This window comes from Alosa sapidissima, chromosome 5 (assembly GCF_018492685.1).
Source record: "Alosa sapidissima isolate fAloSap1 chromosome 5, fAloSap1.pri, whole genome shotgun sequence".
Taxonomy (NCBI): domain Eukaryota; kingdom Metazoa; phylum Chordata; class Actinopteri; order Clupeiformes; family Clupeidae; genus Alosa; species Alosa sapidissima.
Genome location: NC_055961.1, coordinates 37,654,770 through 37,670,903, shown reverse-complemented (window position 1 = coordinate 37,670,903; position 16,134 = coordinate 37,654,770). Strand labels below are relative to the sequence as shown.

Genomic DNA, 16,134 nt, shown 5'->3' with positions numbered 1-16,134 from the left:
TGTCCTGAATACACTGTAAAAAATGCAATCTCTATGAACAACCCAGGTTCCAAAAAGAGCCACAAAACAACTTGGGCAAACCTTGCCCATAAAAACATAACAAACTGTTCCAGCAAATCACTGACGAGATGCACATCTTGAATTTCCCCTGGGGATCAATAAAGTATCTATCTATCTACATTTAGGAGAGTTTCAATTGCACGGGAGGGAGGGGGAGGAAGTAGCGAGCTAGCTTTCTGTTTTGTTTGAATGTCAACAGAAGTGGCGTTACCCAGCATTGCTTAGAACACCTTTAAAACCAGACCTGTTTCTGTAAAGAAAATCATTGTATGGGCTCAGGAAAACCTCTGATAACCATTGTCTATAAGCAAAGTTTGATACTCAATTCAGAAATACTAGTGTAAACTTTACCATGCAACAGCCAAAATTGTATTTAGACATGATACAGAAATACCACCGTATTATCTGGGCCTGAGCTGGTTTACAAAATGGACTGAGGTCCTGTGGCTAGACCAATCAAAATGTGCAATTATTTTTGGAAATCATGGACTCATCTGGGCTAGAGGAGAGGGCCTATCAAGGTATACAACCTATCCAACTTGTTGTACTGCTCAGTTCAAAACCCAACATCTCTGACGGTGTGGAGGTGCATTACTCCCTACAACATGGGCACCATAGATAGGATAGATAGATAGACTTTATTCATCCCCAAAGGGAAATTACAGTGTTTCAGCAGCCATACAAACACAGCATTCACATATACTGTACATACATACACCCATGACATTTCGGAATCTAACAATGCACTCACATGTGGTGCATGTGTGAAATGCACATATCTGTTGTGTGTGCTATTTTGTTTTGCACGTTTTATACATTGGAAACACTTACTCACTTCCTGTTGGATGTGACGACATCAGTGATATTCACTCGGTGGCGCTACACCACAAATATGTGTGGTACAATGGAATGCTTCCAAGTAACCAATTTATGACATACATTTTGTGATATGCTGTGCAACTGACAAGTTATCCTAAACACTCCTTCAGCCTACCCACTGGGGCTGGGGGGGCATGACCCCCCCTCCCCTTATATTCATCTTAGGGAGGTCCATATCTCTACCAACTCTTGTGTGTGTGTGGGTGAAACTATTTGCTGACCACAAGACTCAATGACATAAGGGGGCTCTATGGAGACCCTGGGCCACACCGGGGGCCAAACCTTTGTCCATGACAGCTTTATTGGACATCCGCTATGTGTGCCACATTTTCGGCTGTGGGAACCACCTCAAAAAAGGCAAAGTGCGGCAGGATATTACCAACTATAATAATAATAATAATAATAATAATAATAACAACAATCCTTACAGAAACAATAAGGCTTTCGCACCATCTGGTGCTCGGGCCCTAATTATGCATCATCACTGAAGATGGAACAGTGAGATCATTGATTGTGTAGAGTTTACTAAAAAGAACGTTTTTGACAAGATGGCGGCGAGTGGAAAAAACAACTGCTAAAATGAGGTGTTCAAAACCTTTCTTTTTTGTAAACTATGTTCTCAATGCTCACGTTCATGTGTAGAGACCCTGGTGATACTATGATCAAAATAGTAGTGCCCCTCACTCCCATTCAGAAGGCCATTTGACCCAAAACGACAATATGGTCAATCTTAAGTGGCGCTTCCGTCCTAATTATACTTTTAAACAAAAGTTTGATATATAGTCAGCATCATTGCCCATGGACATTTCAGCCAAATAATTTAATTTAGGCCTGGATTTTTAAAATTGTTTGTTATGTCTTATCTATTTGTATACGAGATGTTTTGTTATTGCTTGCAATGTGGCTCTCAGGAGTGCAAGACAAATTCCCTTTGGGGCAATAAAGGTTTGGGCATGTTACCCTGCTAACAGACAGCTCCATTGGCTACCCTCAAATCAACCTTATCCTGGCTACAGTACAAAGACTTCAAAAGAAAGAAATTATAACTAGAAGACAGAGTAAGGCCACTTTATTTCAGTACATAGGGTAGGCTACCCGAGCTAGGCAAGATAGCTTCTACCACATGTCAACAGTGAGCCCTTGCCTCTACTTTGCAGAATTTGAATGCTCCTCTAGTGTTGGTTCAACAGGGCTACCCCCTGCTGACTGAAATTGTGAACGCGAACGTTAGATCTTACACGTGAGAAGGACTCAACACACTATTTTCGAGGGCTTTTGAGAGGGCCCAGCACACACAAGAGTTCATCTTACCAGGGCCGTGCCACTTGAGGTGGGGCCGCTCATTTACTCCCCTAATTTACTGCAAATATAGACTTGGTTGCAGCTTCTGAACAATTTTTGTAGTGCTACTTTGTGCCCCCTAACAGTTAACATTTCTAAACATTGCAGAAGCACAATTTTTTTGGCAAAAGAATTACAAAAAGTGTAGAACATTGAAAACCATCCATTAGTGTATTTTTTTATTTTGAGTATATTTGTGCTGTTACAAATTATTAATTGCAGGAAGGCCTAATAATATGTACTAACAAGGAAATAAAATAGGCTTAATTATAGAATAACAAAAGAAAAAGGGATAATCTGCACACCAGATACCTCCCATTCATATTTTTTTTTTAATTTATTTGTGTATGGTGTGCGGATCACCCCTTGTTCTTTTGTGATACTCTCACACTAGATCCTGCACCCATCCAATTTTGGCCAGGGATGTGCATGGCCTCATACTGTTTTATTATAGAATAAAACATTCTGTTCTCATTCTAATCATTCTATTGTCATTATAATTTCAACCCTTGCATGACAGACATGAGTATCTCAAGGGGCTGGTGTCAAAACACAAGATGTTCGAAGATTACCTAATGAAGATTTTGGATGTACTCCCAGAAAGTAAGTTAAAAACAGCAGAGTTTTGGCCAACATGGATTAATAGGTTTAATGTAATGAGATGACATCAATCACACTTTTGCCCTGAATAGAGTTGTGCTCAAAAGTTTACATACCCTGCCAAAATCTGCAAAAAATATTTGCCAGTTTTTGGAAAGTATAACTGATCATGCAGAAAACCTTTTATTTTATTTAGGCATAGGACTCAGATGAAGCCATTTATCATCACATAATATTGTGTGCCCTTTTTTAATAAAAAAAATAACTGAAATTACCCAAATGGCCAATGATCAAAAGGGCATACCCTTGAATGTTTGGCCTGACAGGTTGACACCCAGATTGAATTGTCTATTAAGGATACGTTTCGACACCTATGACATGTTTGATTGTAATTAGTGCCTGTATAAATAGTCAATGTTTGATTGTAATTAGTGCCTGTATAAATAGTCAATGAGTTGTGAGACCTGTTGTGTTGTGAGACACACATTTCATCCAGGGCTGCAGGGCTGCACTGACTTTGCTGGCTTTTGGATGCCATGGGCTAAGAGCTGTCAAAAGATTTACGAGAAAATTGATAAATCAGGAAAAGGAAAGATTTGAAAATGTCAGTCGTGCTCAAAGTCTGAAGAAGTGGAGAATTGGTGGTTTGGTTGATACCAAACCATGGTCAGGCAGACCAACAAGGATTTCCTTTTATGAACAGCACAAATTGAGGGCAAATCATTCTGGTGTTACGGACCTTATCCGGGTGCATATTAACTGGGTATAAACAATAAGCACGTTATCATGAGCAGGTAGGATACCTTATTTACAACAGATTTGACTGATTCAGTAAAGAAGTCTGCGCGAACATGGTCTTGACATGTCTATAATAAAATAAAATCTAATCTCAGCCATCTCAGTCCCCTGATCTAAAGTCCATAGAAAAAAACGTGGGGTGAGTCAAAAAGGAGAATGTATAGTATATAAGTATATACTCTTTTGATCCCGTGAGGGAAATTTGGTCTGTGCATTTATCCCAATCCGTGAATTAGTGAAACACACTCAGCACACAGTGAACACACAGTGAGATGAAGCACACACTAATCCTGACGCAGTGAGCTGCCTGCTACAGCAGTGCTTTTATGGGGTGTCATGGGAAAATATTACAAGCTTTTTTTTGTTGGCAAAGCTAGGCTTGAGAAGGTATAACAAGCAGGGGTGCCAATAATTGTGAGCGACGTGTTTTTGTTAAAAATATTTATTTCTTTATGAGATTTTACTTTAACTCAAAATAATGATTTTTCCTCATAGTTTTCATTGTGAAAACAACAGATTATTTGTTATACCTGTCTTAGTGAACTTAGACAATAATTCTGGAGGGTACTGTACTGTATATTTTAACCATTTTGAACTCTTTAGTTATTTGGTTGCTTAGGCTACTTGCACAAGAAGCATAACATTTACATAATTGGCTTTTCGTCAAACAGAGACTAGAAAATTGACTGAGGTCCTCCGGAAGTCCTCATTGTGACATATTGAAAGGGGTCGGGGATTGGGATCGGTCAATTGAGCTCCACGGTGCTTAGCAGTGAGTACAGGTCCCTCTAGAAGCCATCGGCCCTCAGGCCGCCCTCATGAAGTCTGTTTCTGACAGTGTGGTCAGAGACATTCACACCAGCGGCCTGCTGGAGGTCATTTTATAGGGCTCTGACAGGGCTCCTACTGTTCCTCCTTGCACAGAGTGACATCTGTCATTCCCTGTAACAGCAAGCAGTGCGACTTCAAACTAAAACATGCTTTACTAAAAACTAGCAGTATATCTGCACCTGCACCGGCATCTGCAGTCGTCTATTATTTATTGGCAAAGTGAAACTAACTGCACCGTGGTCTCATTGTCAACTACAAACCAGTCATACACAGCTACTTTCACTATTGACTGACAATAGGTTACTATCGAAAACATAGCCTGCAAAAAGCAACACCTACCCCAATAATGTTTGAATGACTGAATAAAAAACCCAACGACATTTATCCTGCAGAGGAGTTCCTGCTTACATCTCGTGATCGTGCGTCTTCAGCTGTGCTTCATATGTGCCTTTCGCTCCTAATCACTTTTATCCGTCATTACCAATTTGCAAATGATGGTGAATAACTAGAAATGCAATGCCAGAGGAATTGCAATAGTGGATGAAAAGCTGCTCGCTTAATGTTGGTGGGGAGATTCCTGAAAAAAAAAAACATTGAATCACTTAATCTTTGAGTTCATACAAATTCAAAATGGTATTTCAACTAAAATGAATATTGAAACAATGTTGAAATTACAACCAAACTAAAGATCAACGTGATTTCAATGGTATTTCAATTTATATTAAACCTCAGTAAACCACTATTAATCTGTCAAAATATTGGAAAATTCATATCCTGCTTTATCTACAGACAGAACAAATTTGGCTAGGCCTAGGTATGTCTGGTTTAGGCTACACAAGCTTGCATTAATAACCATTGACAACTTATCAGTTTGAAAAGCAAGTGCATTTATTCACTCTTCTTCATCTAGAAATTCACGTGTGCTGTGCTTTCCTGACATCCATTCAGTATAGCATCCATAGCCGTTGCAGTCAGCCTGATCCTCCACCATCCAGTAGCAGAGTGAAGCAGCACCTAACAGAAATAGAAGGGGGGAAAAAGAGACAGTTGTTAGATAAATATGTTCAACTGAACAACAAACTAACAGCTGTAAGCCTACAATCAAGTCATTTTACGGCACAACCTACCACGCATATACTGTAAACGTAGTTCAAAACGAAGGCTAAGTTTCAGCCAGTGACTGTTTGCCATAGAAGGCCATTTCCCTCTTCAGGCCAGATATCGCTAGGAAAGGTGACTGACAATTTGAGTGTGAAGCTAATTACTTAGCTGCTAACACTACCGCCGCCACTGCACACAACCTAGAAACATTCCTGAGGTCTAGCTAACAATATTACTTACCTATTGAATCCTCGGTTAACTTAATCAAGTTATGAACTTACTCAACGTAATACCAATATTATCAAACTAGCTAGAGTTAAACTTAACGTCCTCTCTAGACGTAGCAGCTACGAGTTTGTTGCTAATCGATGACAGGTAACGCCAGCTTGCTTGCTTACTTGCAGACTTCACATACTCCATTCAAATTAATTGTAACTTACATTGGATGTGGTAGGAAAACGTCCGTTTCGTCGTAGTTTGTTGGACGAAGCAGACACCAAGAACGTAAACTTTCTTGAAGAGAATTGAGCAGTGTGAAAGCAGTGTGGTTCAAAGGCGATTAATTAACAGTATGTGTAGGACTAGTTTAGGGAGCGTCAGATTGTATGCAGGTGGACCCGCACCTGATTACTTTACGACCCTTCTAAATGAGCCCCCTTTGTGATGTCATAGAGAGAAAAATATGTTTTGTAACATTTTTAATCCCTACATTAAGCAGTTAGAGCCGCATTAAGTTTTTGAAAAGGTAAAAAGAAAAGGTTATAAGAAGAAGCCAGGAGATTTCAAGATAGTGGATTCCATCCACTATAACTACTCATTGTGAGATGTATTTCGGAATATCTTTATTCTAATTATGTTTCCCCATTGTAATTGTGTAATTTGTAATGTTTTGCATGGATGTGCACTGGTGCGCTTTCGTGGGTGAGAGAAGCAGGGTGCGTTGTGTACCCGCCCACATCACTGTTGATCACTGTAACACACTATTAAAATAACATAAACAACTTGGCATGGATTTCTGACCAGTTTTCTCTTGGTCAGTGGCGTAAGGTGTTTTAGGTACAGTAGTGTACGATAGCGATTTGTAGACAATACACCAGACCCCTCCTTAGGTCGTTAATTGCCACACTCTTTGGTGCGTTGCTCAAAAAAAGAGACATGCATGGCTGAAAACTCAAGTCTATGATAGGAACTAGATGTACCGCAGAGCGGTACAAAATATGACCGCCGCCCAGTCCAGCACATTTTTTCCACAAAAATAAATCACGCTGAAAGGCCTATATGATTCTAACTGTCTCACTAAATTGCATTATCCACACTCAATTCTCACTGGTATCTGCTAGACAACAAGTACCAAAACATGATTAGTTCATAGATTTCACATGTAAAATTCATTTTATACAACCCCACCTCCATCTTGCCTGTTCATAATTCTGAGAAATTCTTGATTGTTTGTGTTATGTTATGTGTGTGTGTGTGTGTGTGCCTGCGTATGTGCCTGTGCATGGAAGCGTACATATGTCTACTGTGTGAGTATGTGTCATATGTATGATTACTGTGAATGTATGTATGTGTGTGTGTGTGTGTATCTGTTTCTTCGCTGCGCGGCGGTCATAATAAGCTTTGCGTTGTGATGATTATAAACTTTAGACTGAGCTTTAGACCATCATGATAGAAGCCTGTATTGCAATTAGCAGAAGGCATCTGAGAACTATTTGGTCTTAAGTCTAGATTTAAAACCGGCTGCAGTTGGGGCCTTTTTGATGTTGATTCCAGAGCTGAATAGAACCACATTATAACAGCAGGTTTTACTAACAGGACTCACATGAGTTGCAAGAGTAGGGGATGGAGTAGGAGATGGAGACAAATTGGCAAGAGTGATTTATTTTTGCAGAGAGAATGTGCAGGACTGAGCTAGGGTCGTATTTTGTACTGCTACGTGGTACAAAATACAACCTATTTTTCTTTATTGCTATGATTTGTTAAATGGTTGCACTATTCTGTGATGCCTTGTGATTTCATTTGAATCCTGTTAAAAATAAAAGTAATGTGTTTTGCCCAATCACTTGTGTTTTCTCAAAAGAATGATACACATTTTACAAATTCTGCCAGGTCATGTAGACTTATGAGCACACTCAAACCAACTGTAGAGAACCCCCTACCAAATGTCTTATATGTCTTACATGTCCTCTGAACTGCTATGAAAATAAATGTCATTATAGGTTATTCTGGGAATGCAGCAGACTCTCCAGTCATGTCCATCCTTAGGCGACATGAGACACTGTCCATCACACATCAAGACCTAGTTGGACAACTGGTTTCCCTTGTAGAGGAGCTGGAATTGGGCCAGAGGAACCTTGAAATTCTGAAGCAGGAGCACAACACACATAAACTAGTAGAAATATATCATGAATATGAAATATATAGAAATATATCATGAATATATCATAAATATGTCTAACTAAATGTATCAATCCTTTCAAATGTGCAAAATGCTATTATTCAAAATTGTGGAATGCACCAAAAATACTACAGGTAGCATTATTTATCAGAAATCACAGGAAATATTGACAATGCTGTAAGACTCCTCAGTTTTTACTTTCATCAAAGAATATCCTATATACCCCCATTTCATGAGTTCCAGTTCCACATTTCCCTGAGTATGCTAGCAGATACATTTCCACCTTCAAAACTATTCAATCCTCCACCAACTACCAACCTCACAGCTGACATCTTTGCTTCATTTTTCACTAACAAGGTAGCATCCATTAGTAGTCAGTTTTCTGAACCAAGCAGGCATAACCTACCTCCCCAGGCTTAAGGGTGCTTCAAAGAACCCTACATGCAGCAGTCAGACCTTCAGGCTATCACTGGCGCATCATTACCTTCATTCACCCCTCTCACTGAGAGTAAAGTGTCTAAACTCCTAACATGTTGCTGCCCTACGATATGCCCACTAGACCCTATAGTAGAGGTCCTGGATAAGATTTGTATGCACTTCATTTAGCGGAGATTATCTCAACTGTTATAAACTAATATGACCCTGGAGTACAGGGTCCTTTAGTATTTTCAATTGACTTTGATAATCCTCCTCTGAGCTGCAGATCCTTCTGATTCGGTTGAATTGGGAAATGGGCAAGTTCTTTTTCAACGCTGTAGGGTGATATGACTCACCATGTAGCAAGGTGTTTTTATCAGTACTTTTTTGGAAGAGGTTCGTTTTTAATATATTGCCTTCTCTCTCAATTAAAATGTCCAAAAAATTCATCTGTTTGTCATCCACTGAGATGGTAAATTTCAGATGCTGGTTACTATCATTCATGTAATTATGGAATTCTTCTTTCATATGAAAAAATGTCATCCAAGTAGCGCTTCCAATATGATATATTCTCTAAAAAAGTTTTTTTGTACTAAAGATCACCTCAGCTTCAAATAGTCCTACGTAGAGGGAGGCAAAACTTGGAGACATCTTCAAGCCCATTGCTACTCCTGATACCTGGAGATAAAAATCAGAGGCAAAAAGAAAGCTAGCCTATAGTTTTTACTCATATGAAACCTTTTCCATATCCTGTGCAGAGGATAAGACGTGGATTGAAATTATCTATCAAACACATTATAAAAACTGTTTCTCTGCTCGAGTTTTATATGGTTCAAAAAACATTTCATGGACATTCCCGGAACCATAGATTTGACCATAAAGGAAAGTTCCGGTGTTGAAACTTTCCTGAATGACTGTGAGGGAACGTTAGCAGCAAATGTTCCCGCATCCTTCAGTGACGTCCGGGGAACGTTCCCCAAACCAAAAATTGTTTGCTGGGTCTCCTATGCCTGAGCACAGATAGGTGCGTCCGAAATGTCTTTAATTTAATTCAAATTATGTTACAAAAAAACTTAGTAGTAGCCTACATTAATGCAGCTAAAAGCTAGAGGCATATTTTTTCCCAATGTCATTAACATGAACAATATTAGACAGCTAACAGCTAACGTACTGTATGTTGCATTTTTGCATGTGAAAATATATGTATAACAAGACTTGGGTAACAATAGACTTAGTCTATTGGATGGAGAATACGTGAACTTTGAACCATTAAGATGGTCAATAGGTGAAACAAATTGGCAGACATTATTAGCCTATATTTCAATTTCAATTTAATTTCACTTATAGAGCGCCAAAACCTTACACATGTATCATGGCGCTTTACAGAGTGTTAAAACATTCAGAGAGAGCCCATGAGTAACAGGGGCGAGGAAAAACTCCCTAGAATTGAAGATACAGTGTACATACAGGAAGAAACCTCGAGCAGATCCTTGACTCAAGGGCCTGACCCATCTGCCTAGGGTCAGTTACAGGGCAGTAAGGTCTGTATACATGATAAATGAAAGGTTAATTAGGTGTAGAGAATAGAACATGGTGTTTAAATCCACCTGAGGTATATGTTACAAAGAGGTAGGATGGCTACATATCCATAATGCATGAATCCTATATATTGTCAGAATGTTCAAATAGTCCAGTGTAGGGAATGAATTGTCCATAGGGATTAGGAGTTGTTGTAGAGTGGGTCACTAGGCTGCTCGGGCCAGGAGTCCAGGTAATGGGACAGCAACAGGCGATGGTAGGGCAGTCATAGGGATGGGACTTCAGGTGTGATGAGGGCCAAACACAAGGGTGGCTGATGACTGGTAATGGTTTACCTCACAAGTGAGGTAAGGGGGAAGAAACAGCCTATAGTAACTTGAAGGCTAATGATTCACTTTAGACAACAGGTGCATTGCTTCTAAACTGGCAGCATTGGGTGTTCAGAAACAAGGCAATGATGATTGACATGATGCTGTAAGGAACTTTCAAAATAGCCCCATCTGGAGTATCCTTACAGGGGACTGTAGCCTAATGTGAACACTGTTCCCCACAACATTAGCCTATTGGTTTAAACAAACTAAACACCACAATCGGCATAGCCTATAATGCACGTAAGTATAATGTTTTTTGGAACTGTAGAAGAGGTATAAAAATAGCGTTTTGTAGCGGCGAAATGAGTTTTGACTAAAAACGGTAAAATCTAACTTTCTCAAAACACATCTGAATGACATGATTTTGATGTCAACTCAACGTATGTACTCCCAATCATCCGTAAATTGATCTAAAGTGCATTTTACTCCGGAAAATTCCTTTAAGCACTGAGTTTCAGTACTTCCTCCACCAAGTGTGTGTGCTTAGGTGGGGTCCAAAGTTTTTGGACCTCAGTATTTTAAAAACTCTACGTGCTGTACAGCCCTGTGTATATATATTGAATATTTTATATTAATGCAGTGAGCTAATGCATGAACTTTGACAGCACTGAATCATATCTAGCAAAGACACAGAGAAGCTTTAATGTAGCAAAGTTTGTAATTGAAACAAATGGAGGATTCTTTGATGAAAGGACTTTTTATTTTAAGCATAAATCATTATTTTTAACTTTGTCAACATGATTATATTTTTATTTTTTTATGGAAAATTTAAACAAACAGGTTATATTTGTAATTATTTGTTCAAGATATTTTCCGTAATAAATAGCATTGATACAAATGTGACTTTCCTGGGCTTTGATCAATTCAATTTTTGACAAGTGCCTGTACAGACATATAAATAATTATCTTTTTATCCATTTAGATGATCAACAAAGAGTTATCAGAACTGCAGACAAAGTGGGATAGAGCCACAGAGAGGACCAAACTACTGGAGATGACCACACAAATGCATCAAGGCCAATCACGGGACCAGGTCAGCAATATTTACCGGTCATGTACTGTATATTCTGATGTTGCAAATCAGTTACAATGGGTTGTAATGATTTGTTCATTACTAATATTCTGATATTCGCACCATCCACAGTCAGCCCTCAACAGCTATTGATTAATCATTCTATTTGTATGGCTGTATTGATATCGGGTGTTGGTCTAAAAATGGTTGTTGAGCTCTCAATCACATCACTATAATTGCTGCTGGCAACAACATGACAACAATTACAGGATTTTTAGACTGTACGATGCTGAATTCTCACTAAGTTTTACCGAAGAATTTGTTGGTATTTGTGGCTGCCTGCATCAAGGGCTTGCGATTTATGTTGCTGATTGAATCATAAATGGCCAATGAAAAGTTAGGGAAAGTTTGGCTTTTTTTTCGCCAATCTGCAAAAAAAAATCTTACCAATACCAATTTTTTTTACTATGTGTTCCTCTAGGTGTCCCAATCCCAAGCCAAATCCGTGGTTTTTAGAGGTGCTGAATCTATCCCAGCCATTAGTTTTGAGTAAAAATTACTCCAAGTCCATACAAGTGGTTTTATGGTACAATTAAAAAAAAAAACTTCCTTAATCAGTTTAAAATTTAACAAACCTCATCCAACTCCCCTGCACTCCCTCACTCCTGTTATCATCCGACTGGTTGATGTTCTGGCAAGAGTTACCATGACAGTTTCAACAAGCAGAAATACACTCCTTGCTTTTTACAGCAGCACCTGAGTGTCACAGTCCTAGGGTTGGGCACCGAAACACGGTTCTAATATGGCACCGGTGCCGACGCAAACGGTAGTAACTGCATCGAATAACAACGTGGATTTCGGTGCCTCATTTCGGTGCTTAAATAGCGTTTCTTTATTTTATTTTTTTATACGAGGCATCACTGCATGTCATGCACCATCTCTAACGTCTTGCTCTGATAGCAACACATCCAGATACAGTTAGCTAACATAAACACTGAATGCACCACATAGACGAGTGGACATTGTTTGACAGCTTGCGTGAGCCCAAGTAGCTTACTTAAGCGTTATTGCGAGCTCCTGTCAAAATCTAGCAGTGGGCCTAACTACACACAAGCAAAAGGCTATGAAACAACATCAACAGTAGCCTATACGTTACACAATATCCTTGCTAATGCGCTAACTGGCATTTATTTGAAATGTTATCAGCAAAGTTGTAAGGTGAAAACTTTATTTCACGGTGTGTTCTAAACAACATAATGGCATGATATTAATCTTTCATGTGTACGAGGCCCATATAGCATCACAATGAATATGAAGATCATGTTAAAAGTTAGCTGACAAAAACATAAATATGTAGGTTACATACCTGATGTCACTGAGCTGTCAAAGAGGCTACGAAACCATCTCCGTATGTTATCGCTAATTAAATTCAGCTGACTGGTGTTAGCGCCTAGCCATAGTTGCTGTTAAAATGCCTACTAGGCTAGCGCTGGGAAACACTTCCACACCGATATGTAGCCTAACATGTTAAAAACTATTGCGTGTTATGGGTTAAGACATGACATTTCTTGAAGCATTTGGGAACACACTGAATTAACTGGAAAGTAGAGTCCCTATTAGATTAGCTTGCTTGCAAATGCCGTTGTCCATGACCTGGCAGTTCTATGGCAAGCGGTTTTAACATACCTTATGGCAAACCGCCTACACTGGGTAAACTTAAAAGCGAGCTTACCATTGTGTGTGCATACATGGCAAGCCGTTTTAACATTTAAATGTATTATTCGTAGGCGCAATGAGATATTGATAGCAAATTGAATATAACAGTTCAATTTCATGTTCAAATTTGTCTTATCAATAAAAAAAAGCAATTCATGCTTTAGACCATTTTAATTTAAAACCGTTTCGGCACCGGCACCGTTCGGTATCGATCTAAATCGCACCGGTATCGGATAAAACCCAAACGATACCCAACCCTACACAGTCCCCTTCAGCTGCAACTAGGTAGTCCGGGATCTGTTGTAGGGACTGGTGCATAACCGTGTTGTCCTTGTTTCCATCCATACTCAAGGACATCTAGTGATGGACTAAGAAAAGTCCCCTGTGACTAGTTTTACACAATTCTATATCAAATCAAACTTCCTACTTGATATCTCTTCTGAATCTTAGTAATCTAGACTAGTTCCTAGTCATATAATTGTCAACTTTTAAAGTGTTTCCTTATATTATCCTTATATTATATATATTTCTAAACATATTTTGGGTTCACACAAATTATTTTGTGTGAATAATAATCATTATTGTGTTTATCTCACACATAATGTCTGCTTTCTTCTTGTGCTAGTCATTTTTTTCATGCCATTAACTAGAGGTACACTTGTTTTTTGTCTGAAATAATGTCAGAGGTCCCTTTCTCTGATCTCTTGCAGGTTGAGGAAGTGGGAAGCCTCCTGATTGCTGTCAGGAACCTTGGAGAACAGTGTTATCTACCACATTATGGTCTTCTTGAGGAAATAGATGTGCTAGATATGATAGACATGATAAAGGTGGAGTAATCTCCAGTTAAGCATGTTTGAATGAATTTGAACAGAATGTTTGAACTTGTAAAATCTGTAATATCCTCTTTTTAATTTTTGTTACAGGAGCACTTGCTGGGAATAGCAGATATGGAGGAAAGAGTCACACTCCTTGTAGAATCAGATTCACAGGTAATTAGTAGCTCTGCAGTTGGCACAGAGAAAGGATCACAAAGAATAAAGAAAAAACAAATCCATCAAAACAGTGATGACAAATTGACAATTGATGACAAAAAACACTGCCAAGCACATTCATAATGCTGAAGGGACATTTTAATGAAACATGACACAATGTGAGGATATTGGAGATGTTTGTCTTTCAATATGGGTAATTTCACAATTACAGTAGGGTGAGTGTTAGGCCAAATGTTCGTCAAACATGAATTTTGAATGATAGCTAAAGTGGTTGAACTTGTGTAGCAGTTGCAATACCCCCCAAAAGTGACAAAATAACTCAACATTTTTCTATTTACATGTTTTGACTGGTATAATTACAATGTGGACGTTTTCTTATGTGCGTGAAGCTGTAAAGGGGGTTACATAATTTTAAGTTATACACAGTTATAATTTTAAGATGGAGAAGAGCTTGCCAAGTTCAAAGAAGGTTGCTGCGAGTATTCTAAGCTTGTTTGCATATCGGAGCCTAGCGACATGCAATGCATCCAACAGTATATAAAGTACATAACTTTACATAAAGTCATCATCCACAGCACTTGTGCAGATGCCTGGATGAACAACCGTCAAGCCAAATTAATCATCCATATTCTCTCCTGATTTCCCTCCAGTGTACACTACATGGGCAGAAATGCGACAATGGAAGAATGTTTAGGAACAATTCACTTACCTTTATTGTGAAACTACCCATATAACACTACAGAGAGTATTTTATCTGCATGCTACTGTTAATCTTCTATACAATTTTCTGTATACAGATCCCTTTTAACCACTTGTAACATGTAACAGACTTGTCACAAAAGTCTTTTTGTTTTACATGATATATGAATAAAGTAACTTGTAGGAATGCATCTTTACTGAATGTTTTTTTTTTGTCTGTTAATGTCATTGATTGTCACTGGAAAGATAATTTTACTATTTGTGCATTCACCATTTCCTATTCAAGAAGCAAACGATTTAAGGATTTGCACAGATATTCGAATAACAGCTGTTGAATAAAAGTTCTGCTACCACGGAAGCATAGCATAGCATAGAAGTTATACCACCACATTAGCTACTGTTAATTACAGTCTTATTATTATTATTATTATTATTATTATTATCATCATTATCATTATTATTATTATTATTACAGTGCATTCTTTTTCTTATTACAGTGCATGAAAATGCACTATACTGTTCTTCCAAGTCTTCTTCTCATTATTATTCCACTTACCACTTTTTCCGTACACTATTAAACTTGAACCATTTAAATTTTGTTCAAACTTTGTCACGTAGGTCTTCAAATGGACCAGGTTGGCATATATTTCCATTTTTGTAACCTTCATACTTTTTGAGATATTAACAAAAAAAGCTTATTTTCACCATAGACTTTCTGCAGCCATCTGCTCAACTAGGCTCTATTTCTCTCTGTGTCTCTCTCTATTCCACAAGAACACAAGGCACCTTCCATCCAACTGTCTCTCATCCATCCACTACAAACCATTCATTCATCCATTAAACTATCTGTCTATCAACATCCATTAACTATCTACTTATACACACTCATTAAACCAGTGGTCCCCAAACTACGGCCCGCCACCTCATTTTGGGTGGCCCCCCAAATTATGTCCGTGGTATATAGCATCTGCCCCGCAAGGGAGTACGACGTCGTCAAACTATAACCTCCGTAATCTCCGTCTTAACAATACACATGTAATAGTCTTTTTGTCCACTGGTGGTTGTTTTGGCGCTGTTTTGCGTTTGCCATCCAAAACGGAATGAAATGTAGGCCTACCTGCAAACATGTAAGAGGCCTATGCTGACTGCATCAGTGCTCAAAGTATTCTAAAAGTTTATCAATTAATTGTTAATAACTAACTAACTTCTATTCAAGTCATATTTCTGGGACTTTCTGGGATAATTATTTCTATTTTTTATTCACTCGTTCAAATGTTCATACAAATTCACAATTCACAAATTTCTCATGAGTGAAAGTTAGAATGGTGGTGTCAGATGTTTTTGCCAGCACTTCATAAAACTCTCATAGTTTGAGTTATT

The 16,134-nt window shown here is 38.5% G+C and overlaps 1 protein-coding gene across 2 annotated transcripts in view; it reads left to right on the top strand.

The window, feature by feature from the left end:
• Positions 1 to 14,945, top strand: part of si:ch1073-416d2.4 (coiled-coil domain-containing protein 42 homolog) — a 33,714-nt gene extending 18,769 nt beyond the window's left edge. The window contains exons 6-11 of one of the 2 annotated variants that reach the window (XM_042091380.1): positions 2,801 to 2,883; positions 7,830 to 8,002; positions 11,258 to 11,368; positions 13,774 to 13,890; positions 13,987 to 14,052; positions 14,706 to 14,945. In XM_042091380.1, coding sequence (XP_041947314.1) covers positions 2,801 to 2,883; positions 7,830 to 8,002; positions 11,258 to 11,368; positions 13,774 to 13,890; positions 13,987 to 14,052; positions 14,706 to 14,789 — 634 coding nt within the window. In that variant the 3' untranslated portion in view covers positions 14,790 to 14,945. Of the gene's footprint in view, positions 1 to 2,800; positions 2,884 to 7,829; positions 8,003 to 11,257; positions 11,369 to 13,773; positions 13,891 to 13,986 lie in introns of both variants that reach the window. The other variant, XM_042091379.1, reaches the window with a different exon arrangement.
• Positions 14,946 to 16,134: the final 1,189 nt, after the last annotated feature.